This window comes from Ambystoma mexicanum, chromosome 5p (assembly GCF_040938575.1).
Source record: "Ambystoma mexicanum isolate Mex_15411 chromosome 5p, UKY_AmexF1_1, whole genome shotgun sequence".
In the NCBI taxonomy this organism is placed as follows: Eukaryota; Metazoa; Chordata; class Amphibia; order Caudata; family Ambystomatidae; genus Ambystoma; species Ambystoma mexicanum.
Genome location: NC_090930.1, coordinates 14,781,824 through 14,809,142, shown reverse-complemented (window position 1 = coordinate 14,809,142; position 27,319 = coordinate 14,781,824). Strand labels below are relative to the sequence as shown.

The window sequence follows — 27,319 nt, the reverse complement described above, 5'->3', positions numbered from 1 at the left end:
TATGTTCTACCTCAGTACCTGTAGATCAAAGCTAACTGGGGAACAGAGTTATACCTCCGATGAAAATGACACTGGGAGCCCTGCAGCTAAACTTGTTTACCAGTAGCTTGCATTGTGTATGGACAAACATGCGTGTTGCCCTCCATGTAGTCAGTCAAGAGAATGCTTCATTTATTCTAGGGTAATTGTTGCTAAATATACGTATGCGAGGGAATTTTGGTTGCCCCCGATATTCTGGCTTAAAGGAATTAAAACTGATCCAGGTGCAATAGCTGCAAATGCTATGGTGGCAGAGGCAGACATTTTAGGTAGCGCCTAGAGGTCTAGGTGTGCAAGTCTTGTCTTATAATAGCTGCATTGGGATTTGATTATGTATACATAACATTTTACATGTCTATGTTGTGACAAGTTGCTGTACTATCAGATTAGTGCAATGCTTCATGTATGCTCCTGCAATGGTGAAGGTGTGGTGTGATATGGAACAGGCTATGGTGTAATGGGGTTGGTGAAATATGACGCCATGCTGCTACTGTCGGTGCACAGCTACTGCTCATGTGTGAACCTTTAGTGCTGAGATTAGCAGCTGTGCAATGGGACCTGCATGTTCCTGTATATGCAGGTCAAAGAGCTGCTGCCGTTTGTTATTATGTTTCTACCATACATTACGGCCCTGCTGCAATATGCAGACATGTTGCTAGTTGTATTTTATCCAGACGTATTCTTTTTTAATTGTTGATTATTTACAGGTAAGAATGATGTCACTGGTTCGTTATCGGAAGAAGTGGGGTTTCATTTCTCAGCTGAACAGTTGTTCCCTCATAGAGTCCCTGCACCGCGGGCAAGCATACCCTTTCATTTGTACCCATAGCTTCTGCCTACCAGTGGCCCCAAAGGCAGACTCAGAACCAGTGAAGGCCTGCCCTTGGTCTTAGCTTCCCTCATTAGTAATCATATTACTGGTACCTTATCGGAGGAAATGCTGTTTCATTTGTACAATACTTACCTTCTTTTTTTTCCTGGTGTCTCTGCTCCTCCTTTTCTCTGTCTCTTCTTCTCTCTGGAGGAAAAAGAAGGGTGTTTAGTTGTGTTAAACCTTGTCTTGCCAGTGTTTGCACAGCTGCTTGTACTATATTCGGTTGAACAAAGTCTAATGCTGCAAAAGCTCAATGTTGCCCACGGTTGCTAAACAAACTGCACCTAATCACATTAAAAGAAGTTACGGGCACTGTTGAAGATGATATCTTGGAACAACACGATTTCCATAATTAAGTGTTTTAAGTTCACTCCGTAACACACGGCACCTTTCAATGAACGGCATTTTCTCCGTTTTGTTTGCCATATTCCTTGATAGTTAAACGGAGCAGAGGCGCCATCTGCTGGACTTTTGTATACTGCTCCCAATTTCTTTCCATATTTAATGACATGCTCCATAATAAACGTAGTTTATCCTATAATCTTCTTTATGACCAATTCCTGGGGTAATTTTAAATTGAATGAAGGCCTTCCTCCCAGGGAATAATTTGTCAAATGTTTTTTTTTTTTTTTTAAGCCGGGCAGGATGTCTATACCTATGCATGGGGGAACGGTGGGTCACTCATTTCAACTGCTGCTCCCCCCCCACAGCACTCCTTACTATACTTTATAGTTGATGCAGCTCCTCTATGTCGCACAGACCTGTCCTTTTCTCCATGTCCTCATTTTATTTCTGGTTTTCCTCGTCGCCATTTGTAGTGACACTACTGAATCACAGACCAGCTGCTAAGTCTAAGTTAGTTCCAGGCAAGGCTTTATTCACATATGTACAAATCTGTCCATTACTCCAGTTACTCTTATTATAGTTACAGCACGCGTAGACATTGACAGAGACATGGGAAGGTATAAACATCACTAACAAAGGAGCTGACCCACCGGCCATCCATTCAACCCAGCTCAGGCCCCCAACTGACACTCGCAGAACATTCACACACAGATCCACCCAACATTCTCCTGAGCTGCATTCATGCACCAACATTCTACAGCAAGCATCCAGGCCAGTGGCAATACAAGACTACATTACAAATACACCCCTGGCCTTTGAGTACCTCGTCTGCAGGTACGTTGCATCGACCTTTTTAATAACAACCAATAATCTTATAGCCATTACATCTAAATGAGGACGGTATTGAGCATTGCCTCCACGCTCCGTTTTTAGGACTTCTAGGCCCTATCTCTGGCCTCTTCTCCTAACTTGGAACACGACGTCACACTACGTGATTACAATATCTTCCTCGGGTAATTACTAGCCAACCCTGCTACCAGCTAATAAGTGTCCATTAGTACAGCTCCAAGCCCTAACGCATAAGTTCGTCCCTATTATCCCAAATACCCCCGTGCACCAGAGACCATCTGAAGTGCACGCGAGACAGTTGAAAATGACTCTTTATTCTCAAGACGCCACTAATTGTTGAAAGGGGGGGTGTTGACCTACTCTACTTTGCTCTAGCCACCCTATTAGTAGGGGCATGATCACATATTTTTAACCCGAGCATATGTTTTTCAGATTTTAGATTCAATTGTTATATTTAACAACCTTCACGTTGTCCTGAAGAAAGCTCGCAGCACCTGAAAGCCATTTTCCATCTAAAGACTCTAATGGTTCCAACATTTAAATCCGAGCCAGAAACACCAATGTGTCGACACTAAAAACGTGTTTGGAATGTGTTACTACACGTGAACTCATCATGTACCTAGTGTCTATGACATGACATTTGTATATGTGCTGCTTTGGTCTTTAAACACTTTCTGCCTTGCCCCTTCTTTGTCTAGGCAATGAATATTGTAACATTTCCTTTCTGGCTTTAGTTTCAATGGAGTATATGGTTCAGGTACCTTTCTGACATAAGTTCAGTATTAAAAATGACTTGCAGCAGGCAGTGTTCCAAGACTTCCTATTGTAGGAAAACTCACCGGCTTTCCCAGGCGCCTCCACTCAAGCTGCTGCTGCCTCCTCTGCACTCTGCTGAACCCCATTCCCCATTTACCCTTCCCCATTCCCATTTTTGCCCCATAGGGCATAATGGGAGTGGGGAAGGCGCTAATTAAGGCGGGTTAGCGCCTTACATTTTAACGCCTGCTAAAGGCAGGCGTTAAAATGATAATCAGGCGTTAAGGGTTAAAGGCGCCGACGGCGCCGTTAAACCTTTAACGCCTGGGTTGTAATGTGATTCCTATTCTTAACAGCTCACATCCAAGATAGGCCTGCAAAAAAGCAAGACAATTTATGACAAATGTCTCTGCACCTCTCTGTAAAGAAGAGCCAGGCCTAGGAATGACCAAACCAACGTTTGTCTCATGCCCTTTAGCTACTGACATCATCAGATGTTACTCTTTAGAAGGGGTTGCAAGTTCTAGTTCCCAGAAAAACAAATTCAGGACCTACCAATTTAGCAAATGCAGGCTCTTACACATTTCGCCATTTACGGCCTTAGCACTCTAGCAAATTTAGGACCTTATCACTCTAGCAAACTTAGGACCTTACCAATTGAGCAAATGTAGGCCCTTACTAATTTAGTAAATGTAGAACGTACCAATGTAACAAATGTAGGGCATTACCATGTTGGTTGTAAAGGTTACTCCTAGGATTCTAGTTCTCCACATTTTTTCAGAAGGGTGCTTTTGGATCCACTGTGAGCCAGGATGGACTGGATCCTAAACATGATTTCATGGACATATGAGCTGTGGTGCATCAAACAGGGGAAATTATAGACAACCTGTGTTAAGAGGGATTTTCATAATCAGCCCTGTGTACAGATTCTGAGAGGCACCCTATTGTGCTGAAAAGGAAAGCTCCATCCAGGTCATGTGACAGAGCATCAAGGCTTAGAATTAGGAGGGTGTGAGAGTGGGGAAGGTTTCAGTTAAGCACCCACAGAACACTCCCAGTGATACAAGCTGGCAGAATGTATAAAATACAGTTATCTAGTTGGCCTTAAACAAATTCTCAGCAAACCAAAAAAACCACAGGTAAGTAACTCACTAAAACATTCCCCTTAGTATGCTGTGCTAAGAGCATTAACACTTCACTTTTACATGCATGCATAGATAGATTTCAGAATACTGCACCTGTTGCAAAGCAAGGGAATAAAGACAACAGAACCAGGTAAGTAATCAATACTTTGAGAACGTATAGGTTTAGAATAAAGAAATAGCAAGCACCATACAACAACTTACAAATATGGTACTAACTTTAGAAAGTCCTTCCCTAGCGGGAAACGAGGAAACCTAGTGCCTGAAGGGTCCCAGGTCCCAATAAAAGTGTTTTCAGGAAGCTAGAATTCTCTATTAGGAAGTTAAACATGTGTTGGCTTAAGGCAACACGTACTTGCAAGTGGTCCAAAAAACCCTCTCCCAATCCAACCACCTTAGGGGAGCCCAGGGGAGAATACCCGATCAGAACACCACCCTTCAGGGCTAGATAAAGGTGAGATGGGAACCCTATGGTGTCAGAAGTCACAACCTCAGTTGCAGTCCTTCGTGGCGCCTTCCTTGGAGATTAGCGGATATGCACCGACAGGAATTATATCCCCAACAGCACACAGGGTGCACCGCACTCGCATAGTAAGAGTGTGCTGTTGTCATGTGACGCCCTTCGAACATCACAGACTCTGGCCTGCCCAAGACTAGAAAGGCTACCACCTGATACAGAACGGGGCTTCTCAGCTGTTCTCTTGTGGCACATCGAGCTGTGTGTTTCCTTTTTTTAGCGTTTGGACCTAGATTATGAATGATAAACTCCTGTTGCTGACTCCGCAATGGTCTGTGGACTCTGCCTTGTGTATCTCGATTGTGTGCTTATTATGGCTTCCCTGCCTCTCGACCCTGCTTTTGAACATGGACAGCGTTTGCGTCCTGATTTTTGCTTGTTCATATATACCTGACTCTTGACCTGCCTTGCTTTTGAATTTCCCCTTTTGGGTTGGTGCTTTGGAATCTTGGATTGTCTATCTAGGTTTGTTTTATTTTTGGCTCTGTTAGAACTGTGATGTTTTCAGTTTTATGTTTTTTTCTTTTTTTCTCTTGGATCGAGACTATGGGCCTCATTCCGAGTACGGCGCTAACCAATGGCGCTATTAACGCCTTGGTTGACGCCGTACCCGGACCGGCAGCGCATTGGTGGATGGCGGAATTATTGCCCCATTCCGATGTTGGCGGGGTGGTGATTCCCCATTCCCAGCAGAGAAACAGGGCTTTGCCGGGCAAGTAAAAAAAGGGCTGTTAGCAAACGTCCAACAATGAGTTTCTGGTCTTGAACAGGCAGTTCTCCTTCATAGGGTTCTTAGCACCAATGATGATCTGACGAATGGCTTCAGGAGCCCCCCTCTTATCCAGAATCTGGGCTGAAGATGCCCCTTGACCACAAACTGCAAGTTTCTGCACCATTCATACTTGGTAGGGGCAGTACAATCACAACAGCCTCTGTTCACTGCATCTACTCAGCAACAGGCAGAGCTGGCAAGGATGAGGACTCGTCCCAGACAGACCTAGCCTCAACATGCGTCCACACACACAGACTGCCACTTTTCCTGGGAAGGCGGGTGCTTTCCTTGGAAAAGAGCTTACCATATATGAAAAATCCAGCCACTCCAGGGCTGGGAGAAGGTCAAACTACAAGATCGTCAAAGGACATGTGCACAGCTTGTGGTGCTGCCTTTTAGAGTATATGGCACGCTAATTAGCATTAAGCAGTAAAGTGCAAATGTGCAGAAGACTAAATAAAATAGGATAAATATGTCTTTGACAGACTGCTACATAGTGACAGAATATCCATCTAGATTATAGCAGAAGCTCGAAGCAAAGCTCTTTGCACAGATAGAACAAACCCTTTGAACACTGTACCGAAAAAACTACAACTACACCCTTAGTACATGTTGCAACCTACTCCAACCAGAGTCATCAGATTTCAAGGGTTATTCGAAAAAGTTGGAAAATATTACGATTTGACCCACTTTGCCTATTTCCTAGACCCCCAATGATGGCCTTCAAACAAGGACGTGATTTCTGGGACATACTAGTTAAAGTTGAGGAACCTTCAAAACCTACACAGAGAACTTCTACAAAAGCAAAGACAGGCACACTCCCCTGTTTGAACTGCAGTAATTGTAACAATGTCATAAGGGGTCCATCAAAACAACATCCCTACTCTGGTCATAAAATCAGACTAAACGATTATTTGACTTGCAACACATCTAATTTTATCTACGCCATTAAATGTCCATGTAGTTTATTCTATGTGTGACCAATGACAAGGAAGGCCAGAGAAAGGTGGGGTGAATATAAACCCATTATTCGGATGCGTTTTATGAAATCTTCTGTAGTCAGCCACTTTATAGGGAAAGGGCATACAGCACACAAATTAGGCTTATGGTCTTGGAAGTGGTTCATAGACCTTAGAGTGCATTTGATGTAGTGATCACAATGAGAACTATTTTGGATAGATCGCTGGATACTCTTGTCCCAAAGGGAATGACTGAGGAGTACAATTTACGCTGCTACATATAATATTTTGTTGTACTATTTAGATTAATGTTAGCCTATGAGACTCTATGATTTGTCCAGATGTATTCATCTGTGTACCCATAATCTGACTTGATGTTACGCTCACCTAATCTCTGCGGGGGTGTTGGGGCACGGTTGCAGCCCTCCCTGGATTTGGATCACCCTGGTCAGGCCTCCCCTCCTGCAGATATGCTGCTGTCTGCGGTGATCGGTAGAACTGCTCCTGCATGGGTATGAGAGAACCTGAGTATGCCTTTCTATTGCTATGGTGTCCCTCAAACCCTTCTTCCCACAGCGTGGTGAGCATGCACCGTCCCATAGGCTCACCTGTTATTAATGGATGATGAGATCTCCGTCCTGCTTCTTCCAGCAGGGGTGCGTTGTATATGGGCCGAGTTACTTCACTGGCCTCTGAAGTGGTAGTCCAGCTGTGACGATGCCACTTTGTAATGGGAAGTGTCTTTGGTTTTGGTAAAGTCTTTTCTTGCTTTACAATATTGTAGTATTGTCCTCAACACATTATGATCTGCAAGTTGCAAGGAGGTAGATCTGTGATAAAGTCCATTGACAACGTATGCCAAAGAGCTGGTGGTACCATTAATGGACGCAGTAAACCGGCTGGATTTTGTTTTTGAGACTTGAGTTGTGCACAGACACCGCAGGTTGTGATAAACTGTACAATGTACCTTTCCCAAGTTGGCCACCAATAGTTTTTTCGTATTTTAGCCTGAGTCTTGGTTTTTCCTGGATGCCCTTCCACTAAAGAATCATGGTAATTTGCTATTATTTGGCCTTGTTGTTGTTTGTCCGGGATGTATAGCCTCCCTTGAAAGTATGGTAGGTCATTTTCGATGGTGTATTCATTCCCCTTTGATAACCATTCCTTTTGTGTTGTTTGATTCATCTGAGATCGGAGATCGGATTTGAAGTCGTCTAAACAGGTGATTGCAGCGATTGTGCTCTGGATTCTTTCTTCAGGAATGATGGCCACAGGCTTTAACGCAGTGAAAGATTCTTTCTCCTCACTCATGCGTGATAGAGTGTCTGCTTTCCCATTGCGCACTCCGGGCCTATAGGTGATGATAAAATCGTACTCTGCAAAGAATAGTGCCCAATGAAGTTGACACAACGATTGTGCTTTGGCGGACTTTAAGTATTGTAAATTGCAGTGATCTGTGATGACAGTGACTGTATGTCTTGCTCCGAGGAGGTAGTGTCTGCAAGCTTTGAACCATCACCCCAGAGCCACTCCCACGTAGCCAATGCACCCGGAAACTGCGTCAGCAGAAACAGCGCATCGACACACTGACGTATCCCCAGTTACCGGCAATACACAACACCGTGCACATTATGAGTAGCACGGACACAGAGCCACCGCCAAAATACCAGTGGAAATAATGTGAACATCTCGGCGGTACCACCACCACCACGGAGATGGCGTTAAACAGTGGCAGGTGAACTGAATTGGGCCAAAGGTGCACAAAATGAGCCCAGCTGCACCCTGCAGGCAACCCAGAGCCTACAAAAGGGCCACACTCACACCCAGGCAAACTCCAAACACAACCATGCAGGCAGCCGCTGTAGCAGAATTTGGGCTATTGAACCTACAGGCAGTAGTGCACATTGTGGCAGAAGTGGAGCAGAGGAGGAGGACGCGGAGGAGGTACAGGAGGCAGATAGCAAACCCGGCACCCATACCAAACCCAAATGTGCAGCTGGCACGACCCCGCAGACAGCTGCAATACCCCGCATCAGGGCCTCACCCTGGAACCTGACCCCAGGGCAGATCCACACATTATACTGGCTTGACCGTCCAACAATCATGTCCATCGTCACCATGATTGAGGATGACATCAGTAGCCACATCGGCATCCGGACGGCAATCCCGCCCCTTGCTGCATTTGCTTGGAACTGGAACGTATCAGCACACTGTTGGTGAGCTGCACGAGCTGTCACAACCCAGTTTCTCAAAAATACTTGACCAGGTACTGGATGCCCTGCTGTGCCATGTGTCGGAACATATCGCACTGCCCCATACCCCTGCCCAGGTCATTGCCACCAAGGTGGCCTTCCATGCCATTGCTGGCGTGCCAAATTGCATTGGTGCATTAGTCTGCACCCACATAGAGCTGACAGTACCATGTGCAATGGAGTTGGTGTACCGCAATAGGAAACAATACCACTCACTGAATGTACAGATGGTATGTGATGCTGGACAAGTGATAACACTGTGCACGTTTCCCGGGGTCGACACATGACTCAATGGTCCTGCTGAATTCGACATTGCCACGGTATATGGAACGCTATGCTGGTCAAAGCACATGGCTATTGGGTGAGTACAACTTCCAGCGCATGACCCCTGTGCAAAGGGGGGTTGGGCAAGGCAATAGCCTGTGTGCCTGGGTTAGTACAATTGACAATGCATGACCCCTGTGCAAGGGGGGAGGGGCAAGGCAATGTCCTGTGTGCCTTGGTTGGTACAACTGACAATGCATGACCCCCTGGCCAATGGAATGGACAGTCACCACACCCCACACATTGCATGGCATCACAATACATTTGGCCACAGTGTGCCCGTATCCACCCTGCCAAAGGAGAAGCACACCCAAGACATGTCGTAGCACCACAAGCAAGGACGACATGATGAAGCGAGTCCCGCACCCGCCTAATGCCCCTGTGCCCCCACAATGCACATGATGAGTGCATACCCGGCATTGTAAATTGACAACGTAATCACAGTGACCATATGTGCAAATCCCTGCACAATGCCATACTTACCTACCACACATGAGGTCATGGCCATCTACCTGTGCAAATCAAGTCGTTGCCCAATTCCAAAGCGCCAATGTGTACACCAATGGCCCTAGAATGGGATTCACCCACTAATCAGATCATTGTATGGCCCATATGACTGCCTCACTAACTAAACATGATTGTACTGCATTTGATCCAGACATGGAAACCACAAACACTGACATGTACCCAACTTCCAATTCCATGTAGGTGATGCAGGATATGCACTCACACCATGGCTGATGACGCCAATACGAAGGACAAGGAACAGGCATGAGGAGGCCTACAGCAGGGCACACACCCGCACACGTGGCATGATAGAGCATACCTTTGGATTACTCAAGGCCAGGTTCCGCTGCTTGAGCAGATCTGGCAGATCATTACTGTCCAAGCCAGTGAAGACGGGTAAAATAGTGCTTGTGTGTGCCATGCTGCAGAATCTCTGCATGTGCAAGAACGTTCCTCTGCCCCCAGACACAGAGGATGATGATGAAGTGGATGAGGATGAGGATGATGATGACGACGATGGGGTTAGGATGGCTGCACTCCCTGGCAGGGGTGCACAGGATGGACAACATGCACGGGATGCAATCATTCACATATTCTTCTGACTCTACATGCACGACAATAAAGGATTCAATGCAAATCAAATCAAGGATGTCCACTCGTCACTTCATGTTCAATAGTGATTTATTCTGGGTGAATTGGAAGGGAAAGCTGTACACCTGTGCCCACCCACCTCCCCAACATACCCACCCCCAACGAGGCCCCAGCCCAGTAACCCCATAATGGACCTCCCCAACCTTCTCAACGTACCCACCATCAACCGGGCCCCACCCCAGTAACCCCATAATGGACCTCCTCCACCTCCCCAAAGTGCCCACCCCCATACACCCAAAAAATCCTAAATGTCTTGAGGACATTCATTTGTACATCCCACTATTTCCGCTAGTGCTTCTGTGCAGATGTGCCTTTGCCAGAGAGGCCAGCCAGCTGGCTTGAGTGCCTCCGTGGGCTGCTTGCCACGGAACTGGAGGGGGTGGTGCTGGTGGATGGCACTGTTGGCGTGACAGGTGGCACAAGGCCAAAACAAGCTTGCTAGGCCACCAACATTGACTCAGCAATGGAGGACATTATTCTGTTCCCCTCCCTGACATGCCATGACAAGGTCACATTGGTGGTGGTTGTTAGGGAGAATTCTCATTCTATGGCTAATTTCCGTTACCTATATATATTACACAGCACCCTCCGTGCAGTGACACAGGGGTGTCATAGCGACACCCAAACATAGACTCCATACCCTGGGACAGACTACTGTCTTCCAGGGCATGTAAAGTCCCAATTGACTTTACTAGTCAATGTTTTTTAACTAAACCAGTACAACTCATCTTACTATGGAGGTACTGGAAAGGGTTAATGGTTTTTCCCTTATGTTCATTTTCGAGAGGGTACCGTACAGTCCCTCTCTCAAAAGTTTCTGGCTGGTGGCAGTGGTTACTACCGTAAATATTCGACCACAAATATTTTCCTATGGGATTTACCCATTGTTCGAGGCTACCACATTTTCTGACAGCCTCTAACATACCGCCAGTGTATTTTTCTATTAACTTTACTCCGGTAGGTTTTATTTGCCAGAACTTTAATATAACTTCTTTCTCATGTCTTTCCCTAAACTCCTAACCCAGGTCGGGGATCCTTTGTTCGTCCTTTTGGCGGGCTTCTGCAAGGAAGCCCTCCTTTCAGTGCCACTGAGTTTGGGGTGGGTCCATTGTGTGGGAGGGGGAGTAGGACCCCTGGACAGGGTTGCCTCAGCAACCCATGTCGCACTCTATCCTGATAGGCTGGAGGGTTTCCCGCCAAGATGACCACTCCACTGTGTGAGTGACAGCTAGGCTGTATGAATGGGGATCTTTTTGCATAAACGCAGGGTCCTGAGGACTGGAAGAGCAAGACGTCGCCACTGGAAATAAGAAGCCGAAGAGGAGAGAAGCCAAAGACACCTGCAATGACTAAACCACCGGTGAAGCCCCGCTGCAGCGTCTCACCACTTTTCTCCACACGACGAGAGAAGATCTTCATCTGAAAGAGCATTCTTCCCTTGAGCTGGTGGGGCCATCCAGTTTGCCAATTGCCTTCCCGGACCTGCCTTGGACGAATCGCCAGTACCCTGTACTCGGAGGCCGGATAACCAGGCACCAGTCCATCCGGACTGCGATTTAAAGGAGCGTACCTTTTATTCGTCGGGCAGCACCGCGGCTGGATTAATCCCTGGGTAATGCAGTAACTCGAACCTTCCTCCACGACGAGAGCCTCTCTTCCTCTGCTGGATCCCCCGAACTGCAGGAACTACCAGGAACAACCACCACTGCAGGAGGCACTTCTTCATTTTAAAGGTACATTGTTCCGCCAGGCCGCCCTTTCTGCGTGGTAGAGCTAAAGGTGTTTTAAATCCTTTACCTACCTGTTGGGTTGACCGCCCTCTCTCTTAACCTTGTCTTTCACCTTCTGCATCCACCTTTTCAAAATCGTTAACCAAACACTTGACTGCAGCTACAAGAACGTTTTGCTCCTGGGCCCTTGCCCTGTACCACTGACTCTGGCACAGGCCTACTGACTCTGGCTAAATTTGTTAGAATTGCCTGTTCTAGATTGTTTCTCAACTAGAACTGTGTTGGTGCACCTACTTCTTACAACCACCCTTTCCTCCCCACTTTTAAATCTTGTGAAATGCAATTTTGCTCAGATTTCATTTAAGTATTTACTATACTGATGCACTGCCTTGCTTAAACTGGTTCACAAACTGGGGAAGTGTTGCTAGGGTGTGTAAGAAGATATTTCTGTATATCCTGTGCTTTCCCTCCCTTGTGAGAAATTGCTAGAGTGCCATTTGTGTTTGGTTGTCACTGTGCTGTTTTGCTCAGTTTTCACTCTTACTCAAACTTGTCTACAATTTAACTAGGGAGTTGGGTATACTTTCTTTGACCAAATTTAACTTTCTTTAAGAACTGTGATAGATGTGTTTAACTAGAAGTGTATAAAATAAATATATATATTCTTTTTACTACAAAGCTTTGGTCAGTGTTTCCTTGTGCCATAGTACTGTGGGCCTATGGTGTAAACCCTGAATACTGCTCATCTCCCTCTTGAGATAAGTCTGACTGCTCAACCACAGCTACCAACTAAATCTTTGTGGTACAGACTGATATCAAAGGGGATGTATTGCTCTCACCTGTAGTCCTAACCTTCTGTAGTGCTCCCTAAGGGAATTACAGGATTCTGCCTAACACTGGTGTACAGCGGTGAGGATAAAAGTATTGGATTTACATTTTAGAATTCTGCTAGTACCTTGGTTCAAATAACCACAAGGCTAACTATCTCAAAAAGTTTACTTTAAACAAAGTCAGAAATATGGAAAGCTACAGACAGGAGACCCTCCTTACCAATACTGCTGTTTATTCCAGGGATCTGTGTAGACAGAAAGGTCTTCCTGTCAAAGGCAAGAAATTAGAAATTATTGATAGACTGTTAGAGAAACAAAGTCTGGATAGTGGTGCTGTAGTGCCTACTACTCCAGCAAATGCAGCAAACATCGAGGAGGATAATGTTGAAAATGTTATTGCTGAAGCAGGTGAGGAAGGAGGAGGAGGATAACAATATCACCCCCTCTGGCCCTCTACCTGCTCAAAGGCCTCAACCTGTGGCTACTGGACCCTTACCAGGTCCCACGTTAAGTCCTGAATTTATCTCTCTAGAAAAAATGAGACTTCAACTAGAATTCAAAAGAATTAGTGCCCAAACTGAACAGAGACATCAAGAACTAAGGCTCAAAGAAATGGAGCTCAATCATGAGCTTGAGATGAAGAAATTGTCTTTGGAAAATGCTTCTCTCCCCGAATCTTCTAGTTCTATCTTTCCAAAAAGACCTCGGATGCCTAAAGAGATTGTGGGTATGCATGAACCTAGGTTGGATGTATTAGATTGGATTGCTATGTTTGAATACAATCATGGGCTCCAGGATATCACAGGGAATCAGTTGATCCCCTGGTTATTCTCTAGGCTCCCCCCTGTTGCATCTGATGTGGTAATGGAGTTGGGGGAGGTGGATGGGATGGACTATGAATGTGTAAAGCTAGCTTTGATAGCTATATTTGGGAAGACTCTTTCGCAGTACCTTAAGAGGTTTAGGACCCTCAAAAAGCATGATAGTACCCCTTGGGCTACTAGGGTGAATGAGTGTTTGTATAATTTAGAGGGATGGATTAAGGGTTATAGAGTTAATACTTATGAAGGAATGAGAAATCTTGTAATAATGGAGTCTATCTATGATGCCTGCTTCCTGAGCTCAGACAGCACTTGGCTGATGCAAAAGAACTATAGTCTAAGAAGCTAGCTAAGGCTGCTGACTTGTGGGTTGCCAACAGGGCTACTCACAAGGACTCAGGGGTAACTCAGAAAAAGGATGAGGGAAAGCAGCCTAAGAAAGACAACAAAGAAAATTAAAATAATTCCAATTCCAAAGAGGGCCCCAAACAAAATTCTAAGGGTAAGCCACCAGGGAAACCTAATCAGGCTAGTGTACCTTCTGGTCCCAGACCAGAAGGAGGTCAGAACAAGCCACCATTCATAAAGACATTTGGAAAATGTTATGTTTGTGGCTCTACTGATCATGTGAAAGGGGATCCCAGATGTAAGGGTAAACCTTTAGGGGTCCACACTGTCTCCTTAGCCTTCGCTCCAGAGGAGGAAATACATATGGCCCGTGGAAACTTTCAACTACTAGATGAAGACCCCATTGGAGTCTCAGCTAGTGTATCTTTAGTATCCCTAGGGTTGTGGTAACAACAGAATTTAGATGTGTATAATTCTATCCCTCCTAATACTAAAGAGTATTATAAAGACAGTGTCCTAGTCAATGGTCAGGAGACTCCTGCCATTAGAGACACTGGGGCCAGCATAACTGTGGTGGACAACTCTTTTTTCAAGGTGGAGGATGTTGCTAAGGCACCCAAACGCCTCACCAAGTTAGCTGGAGGGCCTGTGCAGATGCTTCCCCAATTACCACCTCTCATCCAGTGCAATGAAATGGCTGTCAGGATACCTGTGAGAGCACAATCTGAAGTACCAGGAAGGGTGCTGTTGGGCAATGATCTGAAAGACCTGGGAGTAGTGTCAAGTACTCCCAGACCTCCTAGTAAGAGATTACAGGAGCTTACCAGACCTGCAAGGAAGAGGACCTTGAGGGGCTCTCCTGAGGAGATGATAGAAAAAGAGATCACTCCTACTCCACTGGAGTTACTAACTGCTATTTCAAAGCAACCAGAAGCAAAGGGGAAACCAAAGACTTCAAAGAAGAAACCAGCAGAAAGCCCTCCAGTGATGCCAACCAGGAAATCTCCTAGGTTGTCAAAAATCACAACTGTGATTCCCCCTCCAGCATGGCTGAGAGGGAGGTACAACCCTGTGTGGTTGAACTAGAGCCTGAAGATTCAGATCTAGTAGGAGGCCAGGAATTCATTGGCGATCTTGACCCTGGGGACCATCCTGAGCTGCAGTCGTTACTGGCAGAAGGTGGCCCCAACAGGGCAGACTTCAGTAGGGGACAAAGAGAATGTCCAACTCTGGAAGGTCTTCGCCATCAGGCAGCTTCTCAGCTTGAAGGGCAAGAGCCTGGGAAGTATAAGTTACACTGGGAAGATGGCCTCTGCTATAGTGAACCGACAGAGTCAATCCCTGGAGACTACAAAAGACTTGTAGTGCCCCAAGAAAACAGACCCCAATTCTTGCAACTAGCCCATGAGATACATTTGGATGGTCACTTGAGTTTCAAGAAGTCCAAGGAAAGGCTCTCTCTCTACTTTTATTGGCCTAAAATGGGGGCTGAGGTAGATAAGTATTGCAAGAGTTGCCAAACTTCTGGTAAAAGTAGTTCCAAGAACGTGGCACCTTTAGTGCCTTTCCCTGTGGTGGGAGTATCATTTGAGAGGGTAGGAATCGACATTGTTGGTCCCCTTGATCCTCCAACCTCTTCAGGCATCAGGTTTATACTTTTTGGAGTAGACCATGCTACTAGGTGCCCTGAAGCAATTCCTATGAGGACTGTTACTGCTCAGGTTGTAGCAAAGGTTCACCTTGCTTTTTTTTGTTTTACCAGGGTTGGGTTTCCTAAGGAGATAATATCCGACAGGGGGTCAAATTTGATGTCCCACTACATGAAGGCCATGTGGAAAAACTGTGGAGTTATCTACAAGTCCTCAACAGCATACCACCCTCAGACAAATGGGTTGGTAGAAAGGTTTGACAGAGCCACGAAGAGCATGATAGGAGCTTTAGAGGATCCCCTTAAGAAAGAGTGGGATCTCCTCCTGCCATGCCTTCTCTTTGCATATAGAGAAGTCCCTCAGGAGGGAGTGGGTTACAGTCCCTTTGAACTTCTCTATGGCCATCCGGTCAGAGGTCCATTGGCCCTGATCAGGGAGGGGTAGGAGAGTGTTCCTTCCCCCACACCAGTCAGAGTCACTGACTATGTGATAGGACTCCAGAAGAGAATGTCACACATGATGGCTGAGGCAAGTGATAACTTGAAAGCAGGTCAGGTTCTGGTTAAGCATTGACATGACCAGAATGCCAACATGGTTGAGTTTACTCAAGACCAGCTAGTTATTGTTATGGTCCCAATAAGTCAGAGGGCCTTGCAGGACAAATGGATGGGACCCTTCAAGGTTGTGGGAAAATTTGGAGAGGTGAACTATCTGGTGGATTTAGGCAGTCCTAAGGAGGCTCCAAGAGTCTTTCACACCAACCGTCTAAAAGCTTATGTCTCGAGACCAGAACTGGGAGCTTTGCTTCTAGCCTCAGCTCAAGAAGAGGAGAAGAGTGAACCTCTGCCTGACCTCCTCAGAGGCAAACCTTTAGATGAGAAAATAGAAGGAGTTAATCTCTCTTCTAATCTGACACCTGAGCAACAGGAGGAGTGCAAAGTTTTGTTAAATCAATTTGCCCCTCTGTTTTCTCTAGCACCAGGCTTGACCCCTTGGGGCCAGCATGATATCCGTACTGGTGACTGTTTACCTGTCAAAAGCAGGGGTTACAGGATGTCAGAAAATGAGAACTATGAACCCATAGCTTCTCCACTGAATGTAATCTCTTCTCCTAAGTTCCCTAAAAAGATCAAATGGAATGAGGAGTGCAATCAGGCCTTTGAAAGCCTGAAGAAAGCCCTTTGTGAAGCTCCAGTTCTCAGGGCTCCTGACTACCACCAACCCTTCATTTTGCAAACAGATGCTTCCAATATAGATATAGGTGCAGTACTCAGTCAACTGGATGAGAAAGGTAGGGAGCACCCCATTGGCTTCATCAGTAGGAAACTGAAGGAACCTCAAACAAGGTGGGCAACTATTGAGAGGGAATGTTTTGCCATTATGTGGGTTTTGAAGAAGTTTAGACCATACTTGTATTCATCTACTTTCATCATTCAAACAGACCACCAACCCTTGAGATGGTTGATGCAAATGAAAGGGGAAAACCCAAAACTGGGTTCTCAAACTCTTTATCCGTAACTCCAGATTTGCCTTCCCAGAGTTTGATATTTTCCCATATTATGTTGATTCTTCTTCTCAGATACTTTGATCTCTTATGGAATTATTTGAGTTGATCAACTTCTATGATTATCATGAGGGAATAATGATGAGATTTTCGATGTTACTGTTGAGTGGATTGTGACCCTTTAAAATGTACTGTATACATAATTATTATTTAAAAATGCATCTGGATTGTCTTCTCATCATTTTCTTATTTACATTAGTGACAGAAAATTGTTCTGCGCTTGATGATGGGAATGTTTGTGTAGAACACATATTTGAATAAATTTGTACACTGAGTTGAGTTATTCTGGAGTTTGGATGACCATCTTTGAATGTTCAGACTCACACTTTTTGGATTTATGGTTCTCTGATAATTGATCTACTATCTTCATTTAATTATACTACATTTTGAGTTATTGTTCCAATCCTAAGGTGTGCAGGGGATGGGGGCATCCCTTATCTGGGATTCCATTTGTGTCTAAATATGTCACCATCCTGGGCACATGATGCAAATAACCACAGAGTTGCTAAAACCTAATTTATTGGGATGCAAAGTGTCGATAGGGCACTTCACAGAAGGCGATGTGTGCAGAAAAAACAACACAGATAATTTCGCTATGGAGAACAGAGCCCTCCTGCACTGACAGACATAGGGACTGATCGGTGCCCTTAACAGATGAGCTTAACAAGGTAAGTGTAGTAAAAGGCTTCACTTACCTCCAAAAGTCCCATATGTCATATGGAGGGAAAGCATCAAAAAGATGTCCTAACACAGGGGCAAAGGAGTACCCTGGAAACTAACAGGCCCAACAGGTCTTACAGAATGTACTCTTAGCTTAGATGCCCTGTTTTGTGAAAGCCATTGTCGAAATACCTAGGAGCAAACGTTAAAAGAGCTTCACATGACTATGGGGGCCTTTAGGCAGCCCGCCTGCTCCGAAGATGGCCACTGAGATGGGCAAGGCCAGGCAGCTTCTAGTAGGTAGGGATAGAAGCTCCAATTCCACAGGTGGAGGTAGTAGTGGTCAGTGTGGGTCAGTGTTGGGAACCAGAGGAGAGAACATCCTCTCTGTGTCTGCTTTGTAGTGATTCTTACTCTTACGAGAATAGGGACAAGAAGAGGCTTTTAAAGTGATTTTTGGGAGTTTATTCATGCCATCCTTACAACCCTACACATATCTTTCCTGCCTGTCAGTGCACTAGTTTCATGTTATTGTTCATCAAATCTTTATCACTGAAGTATAAGATCCTAAGGTCTATAATATGAATCAAGAATTAAGGATATAGATGGAAGGGCCACTCATATGTTTCCGCCTTTTGCTTCTGTCTCTATCGCCGCACCCAACCCATGACATATTTGGATCTTTGTCTTTGCTTCTGATGGGTTTGTCCTTTAACACTATGATTGGGTGCAATATCTTTGCATGTGTATAATTTTTGTATAGGCTCATGATAGTTGATGATGTCTGCAGGTGATTACTTCAAGGCAGAAGAATGGATTATGTTTGCTATGTGTGAAAATCTTACCCTCTTTCTCCTCCTCATATCTTCTTTCTTGTTCTTCTTTTTCTTTCCTTTTCTCTGAATTAAAACAAAATGCTAAATTTAGTGGTGGTGTGACACACATATCTGTGTAGTTTGCAGAGTTTAAACAAGTTCAGTGCATTTCATTTCAAGGAACCTCAGGGGTGTGACTCAGACAGAACATTTGACTTCTGTGCCAGGTCTACCCTAAACCAAGTGATATCCAGACCCTATTACTAGTTCTAGTACAGAATTACCTGCCTCTGTAGCTTATGTCATGTGCAGACCGTCGGGGAAGCACAAAAAGGATGACACAAGGGTATGGTGTTTATAAAGTAAGTGTTATATTCAGATAACAAAGACAATGGTAAGATGATTCTCCTCTAACAAATAGTGATCAAAGGAAAACATCTCTTACACAGTCCGAGAGCTGGCCATGTTCTGGTCACACTTGAATGTCCATTACATTACCATTTACTTTGTCTTTCAGTTAGAAATGTTCATGGTTCCTGAACCCTCTTCCATAGATTCGAGAGCATAGGCTCTTCAAGGCCAAAATATCCCGGACTTGGAGAGGTTTGATGGTCCTCTCCAGAAGCTGGAGGCCCTGGTGGATCCCCTTTAGTCGATCACCCATGGTCACAGGGAGTCCTTTGTCACCTTACCAAATCCCTAATCTCCCGGACACCCCTCTATTAACTAGCCTTGTCCTAACCTCCCTGAGCCTCAGTGAGATTGCACTGTCTTGTACGTCCTCCTGTCTCTGAAGTCTGCCCTGGACTGAACTGTTCCACTGAAACTCAATGGTCTCTCGCACTAGTTGAGTTAGTTGTTCTCCATCCCACCGTCTCAGTTATAGCAACTTTATCTCCATCTCTAGCTTCTCTCTATCCTTCGCCACCTTGGCTCCCAATGACTCCACTCATCCAACCTCCCCAATCTCTCACTCACCACATGGTTACATATCTCCCTCTAACCTCCACCTCCTTCAGTCAATCTCCAACTCCCTCATCCAGATGGTACCGAATCTCCCTTGAACATCCTCAACACTCTTCCTCCAACCTACCACTCCATTTTTTAACTCTCGTCTCAATAAACATCAGCTAGTCAATTTCTTCCAAACACCTTTCTCCAGTTTTTCATCGAACAGCCCCCACTGCTACACTGAACTGGTTTCTTTTATATTGTGATCTCTTCTCTACTTTGGTGGTAATAATAAAGTTACTCACTGTAGTGACTACCTTGCACCTAGTTCATAGTCCCCTTTCCTCCATACTTATGGGACATTCCTCTGTCCTGTGGGTCGGGACAGGAGCACTTTGTAAAAAGCATCACATTTTTCAAAAATGTGTCCTTCCTCTCTTTTTACGCAGGGTACCGCACGCGGCCGTACCCCCCCCCCCTTCGCTCTGCCCAGCGCATCGCCCATCAGTCCTTTTCTATCGCCAGGTCTATGACCTTTAAGCAATAACAGAGGAAACTTTTTAGAGGGGACGGCGGGCGTATGGAGGAAAGGGGACTATGGACTAGGAGTAAGGTAGTCACTACGGTGAGTAAATTTATTATACTCCTACGTCCATCCCCTTTCCTCTATACTTATGGGAGATTCCCAAGCACTCCTCACAGGAACTACGGATAGATGTAAACTCCTTACTGAAACAGGTTCCTAGGCACAGCTTGACCGAACTGAGCATCAGCCCTGGAGCTGAGGTCCAGACAGTAATGCTTACAAAAAGCCGATGGGGAGGCCCACGTAGCCGCTTTCACAATGGTCTCGAAGGGAACATATTTTGCGAAGGCAATGGCAGCCGCCTTGACCCGCAGAAGATGAGCATGAATTCCCTTTGGGGCCCGAAGACCCTGAATGGTATACGCCTCAGAAATACAGGCAGCGATCCATCGGGAGATGGTCGCTTTCGAGGCCGGCTTTCCTTGCCGATTCCCGAAGGTCACAAAAAGCTGCAAAGAGTTCCTAAGCTCAGATGTTCTGTCCAGATAGAACTTAAGTGCTCTTCTAACGTCCAGGCAGTGCAGAACCCTTTCAGCCTCTGAGGCCGGGTCTGGGAAGAAGACAGGCAATGAAATTGACTGATTCCAATGAAAATCAGAGACCACCTTCGGAAGAAAGACGGGATTCGTCTGCAGGACAATCTTATCCTTATGAAAAGTAAGGAATGGATGCTCCACGACAAGGCCTGAAGCTCACTTACACGCCTTGCCGAAGACACAGCAATCAAAAAGGAGACTTTCCATGAAAGGTACTTAAAATCGACAGAAGCCATGGGCTCAAAAGGTTTATGACACAAGGCCGTAAAGAACGCATTCAAACCCCACCTTGGATGCAAGTTGCGAATAGGAGGATAAAGATGCATCAGGCCGGCAAAGTGTCTTTTAATGACGGGATTAGACAGTGAAAACGAGCACTGGTCAGTGGACAAATAAGCAGCAACAGCCGATAAATAAGTCCTGAAGGACAAGACATGGATTCCAGACTCTGCCATATGTGAAACAAAAGACAGGACCATGTCGATAGTAGCCTCCCTGGGGTCCAGCTGTTTAGCCAAACACCAGTGGCAGAAACAAAGCCATTTACTCTTATAATGAGATCTTGTAGAGTGTTTCCTGGCCGCCTGAATGATGTGCATGTTATCCGTGGACAAATTGAAACGCTCTAAATATCTGAACTCAGGCACTAGGCCACCAAGCTGAATGATTGTGGGGAGGGGTGCCATAGCTGCTGATCGCTCTGATGACGCAGATCGGGGACCAGCGGAAGCTTGAGCGGCTGGCACACCGATAGATGCTGAAGCTCCGAAAACCAAAACCTGGCCGGCCTCCAAGGTGCTATGAACAGCACGGAGCAATTCACTCTGTTCCTTAGCTTGCAAAGCACCCGATGGATCCGAGGAAGGAGTGGAAAAGCGTAGGCCTTCATGTTGTGCCATCGAATCTCAAGAGCATCCCCCAGTGAGGAGGCTCTGAACCCGTTCCTGGAGGCATACAGGGAAGCTACCTGTTTGTAGACATTGCAAAGAGGTCCACCTCTGGAGTGCCCCAACAGCGAAAAATATCTGAGAGGATCTCCGTGTTCAGTTCCCACTCGTAGCTGACAATTGCCCGTCGGCTGAGGGCATCTGCAGTGACATTCAGCTGGCCCGGGATGTGTACTGCTACCAGCCAGATGTCATGCTGAATGGCCCATTCCCAAATCTGAATGGCAAGATCCACAAGAGGGGGAGACCTGGTACCCCCCTGCTTGTTGATATAGAACATGGACACCACATTGTCCGTGTGGACGTGGATCACCTTGTTGACAATGCCTGGTTTGAACGCTTTCAGTGCCAGGAAAATCGCCAAGAGCTCCAGATAATGTATATGAAGCTGCCTGTCCTGTGGCTACCAAAGATCGAAAACCTGAAGATGATCCAGCATTGCACCCCAACCCAAAAGGGAGGAATCCGTTGTGACAGTCAAAAGTGGGCAAGGGTCCTGGAAGGGAGTGCCCACCAACAGATTGCCGAGAGGTGGACCCAGGATCATTTTGGAATGCTTCCACTGGGTCCACTGCTTGAAGCCTTGTGCTCCGAACAGCCACCTGTGTCCGCCTCATCTTAAGACGAGCAAGAGGAAGAGCCAGCACGCACGCATCCATGAGGCCCATAAGCTTCTGGAACCACCAAGCCGACATGCTCTCGGACTGCATAAACACCTGACACGTGGCCAACAGATCCACCATTCTGTCCCCTGTCAGGTACACTTTGCAATCGATCGTGTTCCAACAAAAACCCAGGAAGATCAAGTCCTGAGAGACCATCATGGAGGATTTCCGCCAGTTCACCGACAGCCCAAGGTGGAACAGGAGCTGGAGGAGAGTCTGAAGGCTGCTCGAGGCATTCAGTGGACAAAGACTGCATAGCAGCCAATCGTCCAAATACGGATACACATGGATACCTTGTAGCGAAGATAAACTGCGATGACCGACATCATCTTCGTAAAGACACGTGCTGCTGAGATGAGACCAAATGGGAGCACACAAAACTGGAAATGCTCCTCCCCCATGGGAACCATAGGTATTTTCGTTGCAGGCTCCAAATGAGGATATGCATATAAGTATCCTGAAGGTCCACCATGCTGAGCCAGTCGCCCTTCTGTAGAGAGGACTTTATCTGACACGTGGTGATCATCTTGAATTTCTCTTGCGCTAGAGAAAGGTTGAACTGAGAAAGGTCTAGGATGGTGCACAGGCCAGCCTGGTTGGGTTTGGGCACTGTAAACAGACGGGAGTAGGAGCCCTCCCCTCTGTCCCCTAGGGAAACGGGTTCCACCACCTTCAGATCCAGAAGCTTCGGGACTTCAGCTCTGAGGGAGGGCGTCCCCGACTGCTGGAAGGGAGAATTGAAGGGTGGGGTAGTGGGAAGGGGCAAGCGGAAGCCTGCCCGAGCAACGGACAAGACCCAAAGGTCCTCAGTGATGGTCTGCCATGCATCTCAGTGAGACACAATGCACCCTCCCACCGGGGTCTTGTGCGAACATCGAAAAACCTCATTTAGCAGGTTTCTTGGTGGCGAGACCGTGATGGTCTGCCATGCCTCTCAGTGAGACACAATGCACCCTCCCACCGGGGTCTCGTGCGAGCACCGAAAAACCTCATTTAGCAGGTTTCTTGGTGGCGAGACACCCAGATCCTGAGGAGGAGGCAGAGGACTGAAAGAAAAATCGGCCTTGCTGCTGACGCCGATGGGAGTTTCCAGCTGGAGGATCGACTCTATGTATCTTTTGATCTAGAAACCCCTGAAAACCAGAAGAGGACCAAGGCTGCGAGGGCTTTCTCTGAGCCCTAAAAGGAGGTTTCACAAGAACGGACAGGGACTTAGCTGTCTGGGTGCTGTCCTTAGTCAGCTCTACATCCGTTGACGAATGGAACAGTTCTTTGCTGTCAAAGGGCAGGTCCAGAACTTTATCCTGAACCTCCGTGGAAAACTTTGTGACATGAAGCCAAGCCTGATGAGAGGTGTCCACACCAAGTATGAGGCCCCGAGCCGAGGTGTCGACTTGATGCACCGCAGCCTCAAGCATATCCTGCGCCAGGACTCTGGCATCTGACAAGCCGGCCTTAAAATTGTCCAGCTTGTCCGCAGGAATGAACTCCTCAAATTCCGACAGACCTTTCCCCATTTTCATATTCGCCCCCGCTAATATGAGCTCTGTGTTCACCTGGCGCAACTGCAGGGCCGAATTAGCAAAGATCGCCCTCTTCAAAAAGTCAAGCAGCTTGTCCTCTTTGGCCAGAACCTGAGCCACCGCTGTAGACGACGCTGAAGCCGGTCTGGATTGTAGCGTGGCGGCCGCCACCACTGTGGAGGAAGGGAGCGCGCATGATGCTAAGGCTACCTCCTTCTTAGTATGAAGCCTATAATGAGCGTCAATCTTTTTGTTAGCATCCAGTCCAGAGTGTGGCTTATCCCAGACCTTGCGGACCTCGGCCAAAACATCCTTCTGGAAGAACAAGCCGGTGCGCTCCTGAGGAGACAAGGTGAACGCCCCAGAAAGCACCCCTTCTTGCGGAGGGGGTGCCTCAGGTACTGGAACATCCAGAAGAGTCATCATATCCATTACCCGGTCATGGAACGCCCTAACAGAGCGGGCCTGTTCATTGCCATCCTGATCCCCTTGCATGTCATCCAATACGTCCGGATCGACCTGCGTCACATCTGGCTCCGCCGAAGACTTGTCTATTGGAGACAAGGGAGGCAGGGGCAGAAGGGCTGGGGGTGGGCCAATCAGTAAAGGTGGAACAGCTGCCGGAACAGCCAGTGCTATGACAGGAACCGTCGGCACAGGATTCGGCACCGGAGGGCAGATTTCCTTAAAAAGACCTCTGAAATACTACTTCATGGGGTCAGAGTGCATGAGCTTTTGAAATTTTCTGAAAAAAGCATTCTCTGCCGAAGGCTTAGACACTGGGGTGGGCGGAGACATCTCATGAGCGGAGTAGCTCCAGGGCCGCAAGGGGTGGCCTGCCAAGAAGGGCCCTCTCCAGCCAGTTTAAAATAGATCAACGGCGCAGATGCCGCAGGAAGCAGGACCGTGTGCGGTAATGGCATCCGAGCATTTCAGTCATAAACTGGACGAAACGGTGCACATGGAAAACGATGTTGACCTGGAAAAATGCTCCCAGCACCCAACGTCGATTGGCGTAGGTGTAAGGGGAGAGTCCAAAATGGCCACTGGAGTTCACACGGGAATGGGCGCCATTTTGTCAGCGCCTGAGGAGAACTGCGTCACATGTGTGAGTGAGGCAGGGATCTCCACAGACGGGTCAGGGGCCTTGACTATAGCCTTGACACAAGGGACCTCGGCAGAGCCGGTACTGTGTGGCCTAGGATATTTCTGAGACATACTATCAGCCAAATTAGCCTCTAAAAGAGGAACCTTGGCCGCGCCGGTAACAGAGGAATTATGGTCAGCGACCTCACTCTATGCCCCCTCGACAGAAACGGTATAACCACCAGGGCGGGAACGATGAGGAATCCACCTCACAGACAAAATCTTAGTAGGCCACTCAGTTCTGTCGGTCACCTTAGCCTCAGAGAGAGGAACCTCAGACCCGAGTCCGGTAACAGCTCCCTAATGAGGGGCCTCGAACCATGGTTTGGTACACATAGCCTCTACTGAGGCCTCAGGGCGCGTCCCGGTGTCTGTATGGGAAGCTCCAGACAAGGAGACCTCGAAGCACCCTCCGGTACCCCAAGCCTCAGTATAACTGGGCCGTTGAATAGCCCCCACAGGAGGGACCTCGGATTGTAATCCGGTGTAGGCAGGCCCCTCACAGAGGCCCTCTGAGAAAACTCTAGTACCTTTTTTAGGCGTGAAAGGCACCTCAGGGGAAACCCCAGTAACAGAGCTTTTGAAGCCCCTCCCGGACCAGGAAGACCGCAGGAAGGAGTACTTCGGTGGGAGTGCCCTAAAAGCTAAAGAACGTACAGGGCGTCTCTTCGATGAAACTCTGAAAATACGGGGGGGGGGTACGCGCTGGAACACATCCTCCCACGGCTCGGGACGACATTGAAGTGCCTGAACCGAAAGGGAATCGCAGTAAAGTCCCACCGGTGATCCGGACCGAAACACTCAAAACAAAGAGGATGGGGATCCGCCCTAGCAAAGCGTCGCTCGCATGAAGAACAAGAAGGAAAATCTAACCGAACCGACATAGACGGACTTCTACGCGACCGCTAAACCGGAGCAGAAGAGTAGGACACTGGAAGGAAAATATCTTCTGAAGATTCAAGTGTGTCCAGTCCCGAACGTGCGGAGAAAAGGACTGATGGGCGATGCGCTGGGTGGAGCAAAGGAGGCCGGGGTTACGGCTGCGTGCGGTACCCCACGTAAAAAGAGAGGAAGGACACATTTTTGAAAAATGTGATGCTTTTTACAAAGTGCTCCGGTCCCGTCCCACAGGAAGGAGGAATGTCCCATAAGTATGGAGGAAAGGGGACGGGATATAGGAGTATGAGGGACATGGATTGCACCTTTACAGTGTGTGCTATGCTGTTCTATTTTTGTGCTACGTGCTTAGGGTCAAGTAGGTACACTACGGGTTGCCTAAACTTACATTAAGGCTCACCACCATCTTGGATTCCATAACTACCCTGGACATGTATGAGGTCTCCATCCCTCCGCCTTGAACTTCTGTTTCCAGTGCCTGCCTCAGCCATCTGCCACCACAGCAGGTAAAGCTAAAACAACAAAATCTTCTGGTGGGCACGTGAGGTCAATGTGATTGCTTGGTTACAGCGAATGTGCACTTTATAACCCCTCTGACAGCAACGAGAGGGGGAGAATATTGTTTATTGTGTTTTCGTACAGACAATGCAAGTCACTTTCACATCATTGTTGAACAAATGTATCCAGTGAGTGTCTGCAGACTGCATGAGATTAATTTATGCTAAGAAATGCGTCATTCTGCATTGGTGCCAAAGAATAAATGTGCTCTCTTGCTTGCGAATGACTTCAAAACGCTATAACTCTGTTCTGTGAGGAAAAATACGTTATTTCACAGGCTGTGTATTTGGGTCTGGCAAGGTAGCTGGAACAGTAGGACATGGAATAATGATGTTAGCAGCCAGGGAATCCAGATATTGCCTCGCTGTCCCTCTTCCCACTCACATTAGGACATGGAATAATGAAATTAGCAAGCAGGGAATCCAGGCGTTCCCTCTTTGTCAACAATAATTTTGCCAACGAAGCCGAGATGGCTAACTTCTGAATGCCCCCCATCCCAACTTTCCTATGGGTTCAAGCTTTACTTTTGCCCCCAAACTCAAAAACCTGTGAGGCATTTGGCAGGCAATGCTCGATAGTGAAAACCAAGTGGGAGCCAAGGTTCAATCAGTGGTCTATTCTTTACGACTGGGAGCAGGCGTTAAAAGAGCTTCACATGACTATGGGGGCCTTTAGGCAGCCCGCCTGCTCTGCAGATGGCCACTGAGATGGGCAAGGCCAGGCAACTTCTAGTAGGTAGGGATAGGAGCTCCAATTCCACAGGTGGAGGTAATAGTGGTCAGTGTTGGTCAGTGTTGGGCGCCAGAGGAGAGAACATCCTCTCTGTGTCTGCTTTGTAGTGATTCTTACTCTTAAGAGAATGGGGACAGGTAGAGGCTTTTAAAGTGCTTTTGGGGAGTTTATTCATGCCATCTTTACTACCGTACACATATCTTTCCTGCCTCCTGTCAGTGCACTAGTTTCATGTTATTGTTCATCGAATCTATGAATGATCTGCCTCCACCTTGTGCTTCTGTCTCTATCGCCGCACCCAACCCATGACATATTTGGATCTTTGTCTTTGCTTCTGATGGGTTTGTCATTTAACACTATGAAGGCAAAAGATT

General features: G+C 46.9%; 1 protein-coding gene across 1 annotated transcript in view; it reads right to left on the bottom strand.

Annotated features, from left to right (window-relative positions):
• LOC138480457 (uncharacterized) overlaps positions 1-22,119 on the bottom strand; it is a 286,047-nt gene extending 263,928 nt beyond the window's left edge. The window contains exons 1-3 of the mRNA XM_069612241.1: positions 21,939-22,119; positions 18,435-18,488; positions 1,004-1,057 (exon numbers count right to left, since the gene is read on the bottom strand). Of these exons, the coding sequence (XP_069468342.1) occupies positions 1,004-1,057; positions 18,435-18,488; positions 21,939-22,119 (289 nt within the window). The remainder of the gene's footprint in view (positions 1-1,003; positions 1,058-18,434; positions 18,489-21,938) is intronic.
• Positions 22,120-27,319: the final 5,200 nt, after the last annotated feature.